This window comes from Onychomys torridus, chromosome 7, assembly GCF_903995425.1.
Source record: "Onychomys torridus chromosome 7, mOncTor1.1, whole genome shotgun sequence".
Classification (NCBI taxonomy): Eukaryota; Metazoa; Chordata; class Mammalia; order Rodentia; family Cricetidae; genus Onychomys; species Onychomys torridus.
Genome location: NC_050449.1, coordinates 113,710,425 through 113,723,170, shown reverse-complemented (window position 1 = coordinate 113,723,170; position 12,746 = coordinate 113,710,425). Strand labels below are relative to the sequence as shown.

Below are 12,746 nucleotides of genomic sequence, written 5' to 3'. Positions count from 1 at the left end.
TCTGCAGCTCTCTGCTATCCCTCTACTCACACACCTCTACAGTGGGTGCTCTGCAGCTCTCTGCTCTCCCTCCGTTCACACACCTCTGCAGTGGGTGCTCTGCAGCTCTCTGCTCTCCCTCCACTCACACACCTCTACAGTGGGTGCTCTGCAGCTCTCTGCTCTCCCTCCGTTCACACACCTCTGCAGTGGGTGCTCTGCAGCTCTCTGCTCTCCCTCCGTTCACACACCTCTGCAGTGGGCGCTCTGCAGCTCTCCCTCCACTCACACACCTCTGCAGTGGGCGCTCTGCAGCTCTCCCTCCACTCACACACCTCTACAGTGGGTGCTCTGCAGCTCTCTGCTCTCCCTCCACTCACACACCTCTGCAGTGGGCGCTCTGCAGCTCTCCCTCCGCTCACACACCTCTGCAGTGGGTGCTCTGCAGCTCTCTGCTCTCCCTCCACTCACACACCTCTACAGTGGGCGCTCTGCAGCTCTCTGCTCTCCCTCCACTCACACACCTCTGCAGTGGGCGCTCTGCAGCTCTCTGCTCTCCCTCAGCTCACACACCTCTGCAGTGGGTGCTCTGCAGCTCTCTGCTCTCCCTCCACTCACACACCTCTGCAGTGGGTGCTCTGCAGCTCTCTGCTCTCCCTCCGTTCACACACCTCTGCAGTGGGCGCTCTGCAGCTCTCCCTCCACTCACACACCTCTGCAGTGGATGCTCTGCAGCTCTCTGCTCTCCCTCCGCTCACACACCTCTGCAGTGGGCGCTCTGCAGCTCTCTGCTCTCCCTCCGCTTACACACCTCTGCAGTGGGGGTTTTCCATCCTGCTTGATCACACTTGTCACATGCTGAGGAGGGCCACCGACCTCAGACCCCAGACCTCAGCTCTCAGTCCCATGTAGTCTCCAGTCCCACTCAGTCCCACTAGATGCTCAGGTCACTAGGGTGAGACTGAGCAGGGCTCACTGGCTGGGGAGGAGTGGGCAGGTCACACAGACCCGGTCTCTTACATGGTGTTCAGACTGATGGGGGAGACTGTGTGGCCCTGTGGTCTCAGCTCCCGGTGTGCTCGCTGCTTCTGTAACAACAGTATGTTGCTGAGGGTGACGAGGACTCCTGAAAAGCATCGTCTGTCTGTAGCTTTGATTTCCAGCCCCGTACGCTCACCTTCTGCCTCCCGCTCTGTTTTGTCCTTTCTGCTTCACTATTTGAAAATTTCTTTCCAAATTAATTTGTGGAATTTCCAAATTGCTCTTGTGGAGCATGTTGATTTCCTAGATAGACAGCCTTTGCCTTACGTAACCATCTCCCAGAATGGAGTCTCCCATGACTCAGTCTGGCAGAGTCTGGATTCACTAGGCCTGATGGGTAGTGGAGTGTTCTTCAGTGGGCTTTTCAGAGCACCCTGGGATTCCATGGGCTGTGTGAGTCTCTTCCTTTATTTCCTTACTCAAGGTTTCTGAGAAACGTCAGCAAGCAGAAGTTTGTTTTTTAGCCCCGCTTCCCCCCCAGGTAGGGTTTCTCTGTGTAGCCCTGGCTGGCCTCAAACTCAGAGGATCTCTATCTGCCTGCCTCTGCCTCCCAAGTGCTGGAATTAAAGGCACGCACCACCACTGCCTGGCCTTAAACTATTTTTATCTAAACATTTTAAAGCTATATTTTAAAAGTTAGTTTTAGACTCAGGGAGAAGGTTCAGGGTTTGAGGAGGCCTTCCTTGCTGTTACTCTGCCTGGCCTGAGTCTCCTGAGGCCCTTGGGTTAGCAGGTCTGAGTTAATGGCTCCCACTGATTCCACACACTGTACCTCTGATGTCCTTTGTCACACTTGAACCTCCTCTATCCCCTGTAGTCTGTCCCTGTCTGTCACAGCTGGGACACTTAGGTTCTCATGATTGTAGCACTCTGCTGAGTGATGGTCAGGTATTTTGTGGAGTGTTTTTAGTTATAATTTCTCCGAGCTTTTTTCATCATTGGAATAACATGAATTACAGCATCAGATTGGAGAAAGATTGTCATCTTATCATTTTTGCCAAGAACGCTGTCTGTCGTGAATGTTAAGGCAACAACACAGAGTTCTGCAGAAGGCTTGTTCAACTCTCAAGGTGTAGGGCCCACTGATCTAAACTTCCATTTTTCAAATGAAGTGTGTGATAAACTATTTACGTGTTACTATCTTCTGGAATAGCTCTTCCCTTCTCAAAGACTGCCAAGTCCTGACTGTCCTTTTACATCTCAGTCTGATTTTCTTCCACTGACCCTGTCCACGCCACATCAAGACCTCAGCCCACCTTCCACCCTCCCACGGACCCTGTCCACGCCACATCAGCCTAACTACTTGCTTCTTTGTTGTTTTTAAGAAGTTTTTGTCTATGAAGTATCTGTCTACAATTTTGTCTTGCCTGTTTTGAATTATTGAATATTAAGAATTTTATTGTTTAACAGCTGTTGGTCTTGTTTCCCATTCAGAATCTCAGATCTCTGACCATAGGGTCACGTGTTTAATGACTTTGCACTCCTTAGGGCAGGACCCAGTAGATACTTTCTAGATGCCTTGATCTCTAATGAGAGGCAGATTAGCCAGTTGACGGGCAGAGCTCTCAGTGAGGCTTTGTCTTACTTAAGATATTGGTGGAAATGGAAAGAAGCAATCTATCTTTATGTCTTTTAATCTCAAATGGCACTGTTGAATTCTTTTTCCTTGCTGGTGCTTTGAGATAGGTCTCACTCTGCAGCTCTCTCAGCCCTCCTGCCTGTACCTCCTGGGGCTGGGGCCACTGAGGGTGTCCCACACCTGGCCTGGATCCTTCTGATGACAGTTAAGATTCACATTGTTCATTTTTGGCCTTGTTGGTCTGTGGTACAGGGACAACTGTTGAGTTGAAAAGGTTTCTCAGCAGTGTTTTTCCTTCCATAGATAATGAAACAACCTGCAATCAAGTTTGATCCAAAAATCTTGCACCTACCGGCATATTCTGGTAAGGTCATGGGCTCGTCAAACATGCTGACCTTTGTAAACAGATGTAAATATAAACTTTATTTACTTGCAAACAGAATATTTGTGTAAAGAATAACTAATTGCCTGTTTTCTTGTCAATGCTTTCGGCTGCACCCTATACAGCAGAAGTCACCTTGCAAATGTGTCTTTGTCAGCTGTTGACTTTCCTCTGGGCCAACGCCCTCTTGCTGGTGGGAAAGCTCCTGGGGTGCTGGGGGAGAGTCTTCTGCCCTTCCCTGGTAACACCAGTGAAATGTCTGTCTTACATGGTGCTGTGTGAGTGCCAACAGTCAGAAGTTTGGGGCTGTGTTTAAGGGATCAGGACAGCAGGGAGCAGGGCTGGGTGGCTCACCCTGTGGGGGTGTGGCTCACCACAGCCAGTGGGGATGGTGTCTGAGTAGAGACCGTTAAAAACTGCAGTTTGTTTCCCGTCAGCCTATGAACATCTTACCTGGAGGGAACCTCAGAAAGGTGTAGTTTGAGTTGATCTTTTTAGTGGACCAGTTCTTCACCTTGACTCTGTGATTGGGACCAAATTCACAATGAACAGAATAGATGCAGACTTAAAGAAACCAACTTAAAAGTCTGTACAAGTCAAGCTTGTGGATGCAAACCAAGAGTGAGCCCCAAGGAGGGATGTTTTGAAGAACCAAAGTGAAGCAGTACCAAGTGTGGCCAGAACCAAGGACCTTTGCATGAAAACCCAGGGCATCACTCAGTCCTTCCCCCAAGAGTTAGAGAATGTTTGTAATTTTTTTGAAAAAGATTTATTATGTATACAGTGTTCTGCCTGCTTGTCAGAAGAGGGCACCAGATCTCATTACAGAGGGTTGTGAGCCACCATGTTGTTTTTGGGAACTGAACTCAGGACCTCTGGAAGAGCAGCCAGTGTTCTTAACCACTGAGCCATCTTCTCCAGCCCCACATTTGTAATTTTTATAAATGAATCTGTCTATAGATGGAGATCAGCCAAAATTGGTGCATTCAGATGCCATTCCTGGTTTGTCTTTGGTTTGTGTGCGAAGCTTGAGGCTGGAGTCCCAGGTTTAGCCAGCCACCCTACTGAGCTGGGTATGTTTAACAGTAATTTTATTAGACTTCTAAAAATGTGTGTAGATGTGTGTGGATGTACCTGTGTGTGTATGTGTGTAGTTGCACATACACAATCGTGAATGCATATGCCTGAGGATGGCCTCCAGTGTTGTCCTTAGACATGCTGTCCACCTCTTTTGGGACAAGGTCCCTCACTGGTCTGGAGATCTCCAATTATAGACTGGCTGGCCAGTGAGCCCCAGGGAGCCTCCTGTCTCCACCTCCTGAGTGCCAGGATCACAACCTCCTGAGTGCCTGGATTACATGCGCAGCTTTTTTAGGTGGACTCCGGCATCATGCTCATGTCCTCATGCTTACAAGCCTGGCCATCTCCCTAGCTCTCTGACATCTAAAGATGTTACTACTATTACTATTATTATTATCATCACTATTATTGTTTTGGCAGGTCACTGACTTAGTTAAGAAGTCTCTCTGGGTAGAGAAAGACAGTCCAGTAGAATGTCTCCTCAGAGTGGGGTTGGGGTTTGGTGTCTTTTCGGTTGACACTGTCATGTGTTTGATCCCTGTCCCAGCTCTGAAGTTCCGTGTTCTTCTGCTTCTCACACAATGTCTGCTCAGCCCTTTCTATGTCACTCATGCTCCCTCTGCTTTCTTCCTTCCGCAGTGGATAAGTTGCTGGTTCTGAAGGACCAAGACTGGAATGATTTCCTGCAGCAAGTATGCTCCCAGATCGACTCCAGCGAGAAGACCACAGGGGTGTCGCGAGCCAAGCTGAACCTCCTGTGCTATCTGTGTGTGGTGTCTACTCACAAGGAGGTGGCCACCAGGCTGCTCCATTCCCCACTGGTAGGTACTGCAGGGCAAGTGCCTCCCAGGGATCCACCACCTGCCTCCTACTGGTGGCTTTTGTATTTGAGGACACTAGTACAAGAGCTTGGGGCCTGAGGTTCAGCTCAGTAGTAGAGTGGTTCCTTAGCCTGACCACAGCATGGGGTACTGCCTTCCAGCACTGAGACAGACTATAAAAACAGTAAACCACGGACAAACAGTTTATCTATTTATTCATTCATCTATTTGTCTATCTGTCTGTCTATCTATCTATATCTATCTATCTACCTTATTTATTTATTTTTTATTTTTGTAGCGTTACTAGGGATTAAACCCAGGGCCTTATACAGGCTAGGCAAGTGCTCTACCACTGAGCCACATCCTAGCCTAGTTTTATTTTGAGCTACTGTCTAAGTTTCCCATGCTTGCCTTGAATTCATTCTGTAGCCTAGTCGGGTCTCGAACGTATGTTCCTCCTGCCTCAACTTCCCAAGTAGCTGGGATTATAGGCCTGTGTCACGAGGTCTAGTTGGTTACAATTATAATTTGATTTAATTACAAAAAAGGTGATTTATTTGATATTGTAGATTCGTGAAAATTACGCTCAACTCCTTCCTTGAAGCAGTTGTGTAGATGGTGATTTCGAACTGTGGCTTTGTAATATTCAGCCTGCCATTTTGTTCCGTGTTGATCGGGAGCCATTGTGTCTGTCTGTAACCACGAGGCAGACAGAGCATGCTGTTGTGGGTCCCCTGGACAGACACCAGAGTTTCTGATGTATAAATGGGCATAAAACCTCAGAGTCTTCACTTCCTGTTTTCCTGGGAGAATTGTTCCTTGGTGGGCCTCATTGGTAACCACTGGGGATTTGCAGAGTTTCTCAAACCAATCCTCTGGGAGGAACGACAGTGGCTACGTGTTGTTTTCTACTGGGCCCCCAAGTTGGCTGAAGAAGTTTCAGTTTATTTTGCTCCTAAGTCAGTATGTGGGTATCTGTTGGGGGTGGGGAGTCAAATATTAGGGAGTATTAAGTAGTAGGACAAATCAAACATCTTGTTCTTATTTTTTTTTAAGATTGGTTTTATTTTTTAAGTGTGTGTGTGTGTGTGTGTGTGTGTGTGTGTGCTCTTGGAGACCAGAAGAGGTTGTCAGATCCCTGGAGCTGACGTTACAGTTGCTTGTAAGATACTGTGGATGCTGGGATTTGAACCTGGGTCTCCGTAAAGCGCATGCTCTTAGCTGCTGAGCCATCTCTCCAGTGCCCTGCTGTTTATTTTGTTTATCTTGTCGGCACACTGGCTGCGTTTGCACGTCTGTCATCTGTCAGCTCTCATCTCAGCCGTATAAACTCCCTGCTAAGTCAGACATTGCTTTGGATGCCCTGCTGAATAAAACTTACATTTTGATGTTTTTCTTTTTTAAATTCTAGTTCCAGTTGCTAATCCAGCATTTGCGAATAGCTCCAAACTGGGATATGTAAGTAACATTCGTATTTTAAGACACATTCTTGGTGGTTTTATAGCTGTCGCCAGAAACCCCATCATGAGGTGCACGGTCCTCGGTCATCCTGCGGGAACTTGAGGCGGCCACGCGTCACTCACAGAGCATGGAGAGGTGTGAAAGCGGCTGCTGCCTGGCTTTCCTGTCCCGAGTGGCGCCTCTGCTCTGTAGGCCGTCGCTTTTCTGAGTGCCTTTCCTTCCCCGGGGCAGGAGCTTCCCCATGGTATGGAAATCGACTGGACTGTCATAGAGTGCTCACTCCTGGATGCAGCAGCTCTGGCTCTCCCTGCTGTTTGGACTTGGTCACATGGTGGAACTGTTTCCTGAGTCTTCACTTTCTGAGGAGTCTATGTGGGATACAGAAGTGGAGGGTTGAGACCCCAGATCTGCCCCCTGGGCAGGTCACATTCCCTGCTGAGCCACAGTGTCCTCATGGGCACGCAGGGGCTGAGTTACCTTCTGTTCTGAGTCTGCTCCATGCTGGGGAGTGTTGTGATTATCTGGTCACTGTCGCCTTGGAGACTCTCATAAAGGAATGCGTGGTCGCTGTGGCTGGCAGAGGTGTGACGGTAGTTACTTCTCCATGCTGGTGAAATATGAGGGTAAGCATGGGAGTTGGCAGAAAGCGGCATCTCAGCTCCTGTTCTCTGGGATGCTGGGTGACAGCCGAGCGTTTGCAACCCTGGAAACTGCTGCTGTTTGGCCCATGTTGCTTTTTTCTGGTCTGGAGCTCCCCCTGCTGACTTGAAAGTGGTTCTATTATTTTCAAGCACTGTTTAAAAACCTTTTTTACTATTTAAATTGAACTTCATTTGTAAAAAAAAAAAGTGTGTTTTAATTTTTTTTTAATTCTTTATGAGGAAGGGTCTTACTGTGTAGCCCAGGCTGGTCTTGAACTCTTATCTTGATCCTTCTGAGCGCTGGGTTAGAGGTTTCGATTGGATGAAGTGGTGCATGGACAGCGGGCGGCTCTCTGCTGCCCTCTTCCTCCCTCCCTCCCTCCCTCCCTCCCTCCCTCCCTTCCTTCCTTTCTTTCACATGCTGCTTTCAATTTTCCCATTTCCCTCAGTTTTCCAAGTTTGCCCTACATATAGGAACACAAATTTAGAAAGGCGTGTTGTGATTTATGTGTCTGTTCTCCCCACAACACACGTGTTTTGAATATTACTGACAACTTGAGACCATTTCCCATCCTCCTGCACCCCCTTCCCCGGGTACAAGAGTACACATCACCAAGTCTGGCTTTTTACATGGGTGCTGGGGATTTGAACTCAGGTCCTCAAGTGCCCTGACCCGCTGAGCTGTCCTCTCCAGGCCCGATCCAGTTTTCAAAGGTTGCTTGCTTCTCAAATGCCTGGTGATATTTGGTTCCTAGTTCATGTCATGCATAAATGATGAGTTTAGTGATCCACATGTCTCTTCCTCTTTCTTGTCTGAGTCTGGCCCTCCACAGGCTATCCTTTGTAGGGGTGGGAGGTGGGTGCCCGGGTCGGGTTTGCTGCCTGGCTCACAGGCTCACTGGAAGTCCACTTGGCTGAAGGCAGCAAGCTGAGGCCCTCTAGCGGCTTGGTTGGGTTTTCCTCTGGAGCTGGCTTTCTCCTTTGTCCTTGTCAGTTTTCTGTTGTTGTGTAAGGACACTGTGACCAAGGTGACCACCAAAGAGGGAGTTTATGTCACAGGGGTGAGAGTCTGTGACTGTTGTGGCAAGGATCATGGCAGCAAACAGGCAGGTGTGGCAGCAGGGAGCTCACATCTTGGTCTGCAGTTTGGAGGCAGAGAGCACTCAGTGGGAGTAGCCTGGGCTTTTTAAACCTCAAAGCCCACCCCCAGTGACAGCTCCTCCAACAAGGCCACACCTCCTCATCCTTCCCAAACAGTTCCACCAACTAGAAACCAAACCAAATATTATAACGTAAGCCTGTGGGGCCATTCTCATTCAAACTGCTGCAGGCCTTTTCCCAGCTTCACTACAGGCAATGGCAGGCACGGCTGCCCACGTCTGCCCTGTGTCCTCTGCAGCACGGACCACTTGCTGTGGGGATGTCTCCTGTCTGCCCTGAAGGCCTGCTCTTCCCAGTGGCTCCTAGGAGGGCTTTTGTTTGTTTGTTTTTCATCATGCTCTGTCAGCTCCATCTCTCTGAGCCACATAGGTTCTGCTCCACTCCAGCCTTTCTTTTGGTTGACAGTTGTCACACAGGTAAATGAATCTTTCATCTCAGCAGACTCCCGAGGGGCCTGTGTTTAGTCAGCTTTCGTCAAAGAGAGGGGATTTCTTGTACATTTTCACGTATGGGACTTCCTTGGTTGTGGTTTAAAGTTTGTGGTATTTAATATATAAGACACACAGAAGCAGCCAGGCATGGTGGCACTCACCTGCAGTCCTCAGGAAGCTGAGGCAGGAGAATCAGGAGTTCAAGGCCGTCCTGAGAGTCACCTAACGAGATCCCCATCTCAAAGAACCGGCAAGAGTTGAGGCTCGTCAGGGCGGGTTCTGCTGTGGGAGGTGAGCACATGTTGCTCTGGCCACACTTCTGAGTCCAGCTTGTTTTCTGAAGTGAGTCCTGCAAAGCCTTTTCTAGGAAACCAAGGAAGTCTGAGAGTGGATTTTAACTCTTCACCATCTTCGTTTTCAATGAGAAGAAGGTTTTAGACATTTGATTTTTCCACAGCTCCGTCCAAATGCACTTTGACCACTTTCCCGCCACCACCCTTCCTCAGCCCCTGCTCCCCACCAAACCCTCTTTCCCCGTCCTTCTTCCAGGGTGTTTTTCCCCCAGTGAAAAAATTTTTTAATCAACCTAACTTTTCTACATTGCTTTTTATCCCGATTACTCTGAAGTATTGCTTAGTCCTTTATCAATGTCCTTTTCTGCGGGATACCAGAAGCCCGCTCATGAAAGCCAGTGTTTATTAAAATAGAAGAACAGAGGCTGGTGGGTGATGCTGCAGGCAGGAACAGCTGTCCCAGGGGACTATGCATGGAACTATCTGCAGCTCCAGTTCCAGGGGACCAGATGCCCCCTGCTGGCCACCATGGGCACTGCATGCACGTGGTACACATATGTACATGCAGGCAACACACAAATACATATAAAATAAAAATAAAGGGTGAAATTAAGGAAAATAGAAAAGCATTCATAGACTTCTAATGGTAAGGTTTTCTACCCATACATTCTATAAGCCACCAACTGTCTAAAGTTGGACACTGATTCACGTTCCCTGTGCATGTGATAAGGAGTTTCCTTGGAACATGGGCCTGCACTGTCTAAATGTGTGTATTTGAGTGGGCGTGTGCATACCCCAGTGCACACATGGAGGTCAGAGGATAACCTTCAGGAGCTGGTTCTCCCTTCTACCATGTGGGTTCCAGATTGAACTCAGGTCGTCAGACTTGGTGGCTAGCCTGTGTTTGATGCCTGGCTGCACCTCAGAACCTGTGTTCTCTCTCTCTCTCTCCAGACGGTCCAAGGTTGCTCGCGTCATCGGCTTGTTGGCCTCACACACAACAGAACTTCAGGAAAATGTGCCCGTTATTGAGGTGATGTTTTTCGTTACTGATATGTTTTGTGTGGCAGAACAGATGATTGCTTTTGGTTTTGTAGTTTAGAGCACACAGCTTTCATTGTCTTTTTTTTTTTTTTTTTTTTTTTAATTTTTTGAGACAGGGTTTCTCTGTGTAGCTTTGGTGCCTGTCCTGAATCTCGCTCTGTAGCCCAGGCTGGCCTTGAACTCACAGAGATCCACCTGCCTCTGCTTCCCAAGTGCTGGGATTAAAGGTGTGCGCCACCACCATCTGGCTTGTTGTCCTTCATTTAATTTTAATTTGAGACATTGTGGTTGTTGTAAGACACAGACCTTGGGGCCCTCCCAGCCCTGAGCTCTAACTCATAGTTCCTGCTCATATAGAATTTGACCTCTTGTTGGAGGCAGCAGAGGCATGGGCTAGTTTAGATCACAGCTCACATTTAAGTCAGTTTCTTCTGGGTTTTCACCATGGATTTAATATTTCCCCCCTTGTCCCAAGACAGCTGTCCTCTGACAGGTGGGCCTGGTGTTTGAAGGTCCTTCATGTGCTGAAGACATTTTCTGGAACCAGTGTTGCCCATCCCCGCCTTCCTTAGTGCTGGGGGTCTCACCGAGGGCCCTCACTTGCTAGGCAAGTCCTCTTGTTAGAAAGGGGTTTGGCAGGTGTTGTGGTGAACGCCCTTAACCTTAGTAGAGGCACACCTGGTCTACACAGGCGTTCCAGCTCAGCCAAGGCTGCATAGTGAGACCCTGTCTCAAACAACTGAAAAAGGAAAAAAGAAAGGGTTATATGTAGTTACCCAGGGACTCCAGGCCTGCAGGGAGAGTGCCACTATTGTGTCTCTGTGCCAGCTCTGGGGGAGCTGGTGGCTTCCTTCCGTCTCTCCTGCCAGCTGGCAAAGGTCTTTATCCTCAAGTGAAGTAGCTGAACATCACGATCTTCAGAGCTAAATACAGGAAGTTGGGGTTGGTGGAACATTTGTAGGGCTGAAGCTGGGATGTGGTGTTGGAGTTGTAGGAGGATCATTTATTCAAGAGGACCTCCTGCAGTGATGGCTTACCTGGTGAGGATGTTCCTCACAGGGTGAACCAGAGGTGAAGCTGTCACCATGCCTCAAGAACCAGGATGTGAGCGTAGGTAGAACTGGCTGTGGGTACTGGTGGGAAGCAAAGCCAGCGAGTGTCCAAGGTCACATGGTAGAGACTTGTGGGGTCTGACTGGGGCTCAGGATTTGATTCAGAGTGAGAGAGGGGGATCCTAGGGGTTCATGAGCCATGAATTCCTGGGCGTGGCATCTGTCTGATGTAATCCCTCTGTTAAAATGATGGTGAAGCTTCTGTCAGAGGGTAGGGACATTGGTGGGCTGCATCATGTTAGCATTGGTGGGATTGGGTGGTCCAGGTTGGGTAGAATGAGTAAACGCAGAAAGGAGGGTGTTACATGTAACTGGCTGGGCCACCTCCGAGTGGCCTGCTGCACTCTGGAGAAACTAAGAGCCTGGCAGCTTCCTGTGCACTAGGCTGGAGGCCTCGGCAGTCCTTGTCTGGTGCTGAAGGCCTGGAAGATTCCTGGAGAGATGGAAGGCCAGAGAAACTCGAGTCTGATGTCAGCCAGGAGGTGACAGCAGCAACAGCATGGATGAATCAGTGAGATGTGGAGCAGGAAGGCCCAAAGCAAAGGCTTTTCTGAGGCCCTCCTCACGTCTGGGCTGTCTGGGAAGGTGGTGTGCTTAGGGTGTGTCTTCCTACAGTCAACCTAACTGAGAAAGCCCTTACAGGTCTGCCCAGAGGCTTGTCTCATAGTTGATTCCAGCTCCAGTTAAGTTGACAGCCTAGACTAGCCATCACTCACCTACCCAGACATACACAGATGTAGGCTTGTTTCTCGGTTATTCTTTGATGGTTGTTGACAGATTTGCTAATCACTATGATAATATCTGAAAGCAGAAGAAGCCAGCAGTATCAGTTCTATGTTTAACATTCCTAATGCTGCATCATTGTCATAGACCTGCAAATGAAAGCCAGAACGACATGTCAAGTAGTCACCATGTCAAAACTCAAAACTCCATACAATCATAAATGTTGGAAGGTGATGGGGAGCGGTGACTTTCACAGGCTGCTGGTGGGAATGTAGACGGGCATGGCCATTCTGGAAAACCTGCTGTCTCCAGAGCCGAAGACATCTTTCCCTGCTGTCCAGCGTCTTGTTATCCCGTGGCTCTGTGTCCTGCATGGCACGTGGAGGGATGTGTATCTGTGGTGTTCTCTGTACCAGCCCCACATCTAACAGAACGGATGGAGTGTGGCACGGTCACTCCACAAGGCACTATCAGCATTGACAATAACGAACTGCAGCCCTGAGCTGGAGTGAAGCTCATGGTTGACGCTCATCATGGACATGAAATGACCCATCTGGGAATTGAGAAACGTCCAGGGGCTGTGGCTGCTTGTGCCCACAGGGCTAGCTTCCCTGGGTTCCATCAGGGAGCTCAACTGTTCACACACTCGTGTGAGTCCTGCTCCTCTTCTATGGGGAAGACCCTCCTCTTTGACAGAGAACATGGCTTCAGGAGGGACACACACAGAGCCGCAAGGGAGGAAGGGGACACCCACCTCTCCAGCCAGGTCAGCCAATCAACCCTGGCCATCATCAATGAAGTGACAGACAGATGCCACAGCCAGGTCTCTCTCACGTCCCTAGATTCCCTTTAGATGTCTGCAGGTAGATGTGACCAAAGGAATCTGAAGATGAGGGCCGCCTTACGGCATGATGAGGGAAGCTAGGCCAGAGATCAGCCCTGAAGCTGAGAGGTTTCCTCTGTCCCATGGAGTCTCATGCTAAGGACCTGTGTCATTG

At 49.1% G+C, this 12,746-nt stretch overlaps 1 protein-coding gene across 1 annotated transcript in view; it reads left to right on the top strand.

The window, feature by feature from the left end:
* Positions 1 to 12,746, top strand: part of Ulk4 (unc-51 like kinase 4) — a 317,659-nt gene that overhangs the window by 24,834 nt on the left and 280,079 nt on the right. The window contains exons 14-17 of the mRNA XM_036191627.1: positions 2,903 to 2,963; positions 4,701 to 4,882; positions 6,294 to 6,340; positions 9,824 to 9,902. Of these exons, the coding sequence (XP_036047520.1) occupies positions 2,903 to 2,963; positions 4,701 to 4,882; positions 6,294 to 6,340; positions 9,824 to 9,902 (369 nt within the window). The remainder of the gene's footprint in view (positions 1 to 2,902; positions 2,964 to 4,700; positions 4,883 to 6,293; positions 6,341 to 9,823; positions 9,903 to 12,746) is intronic.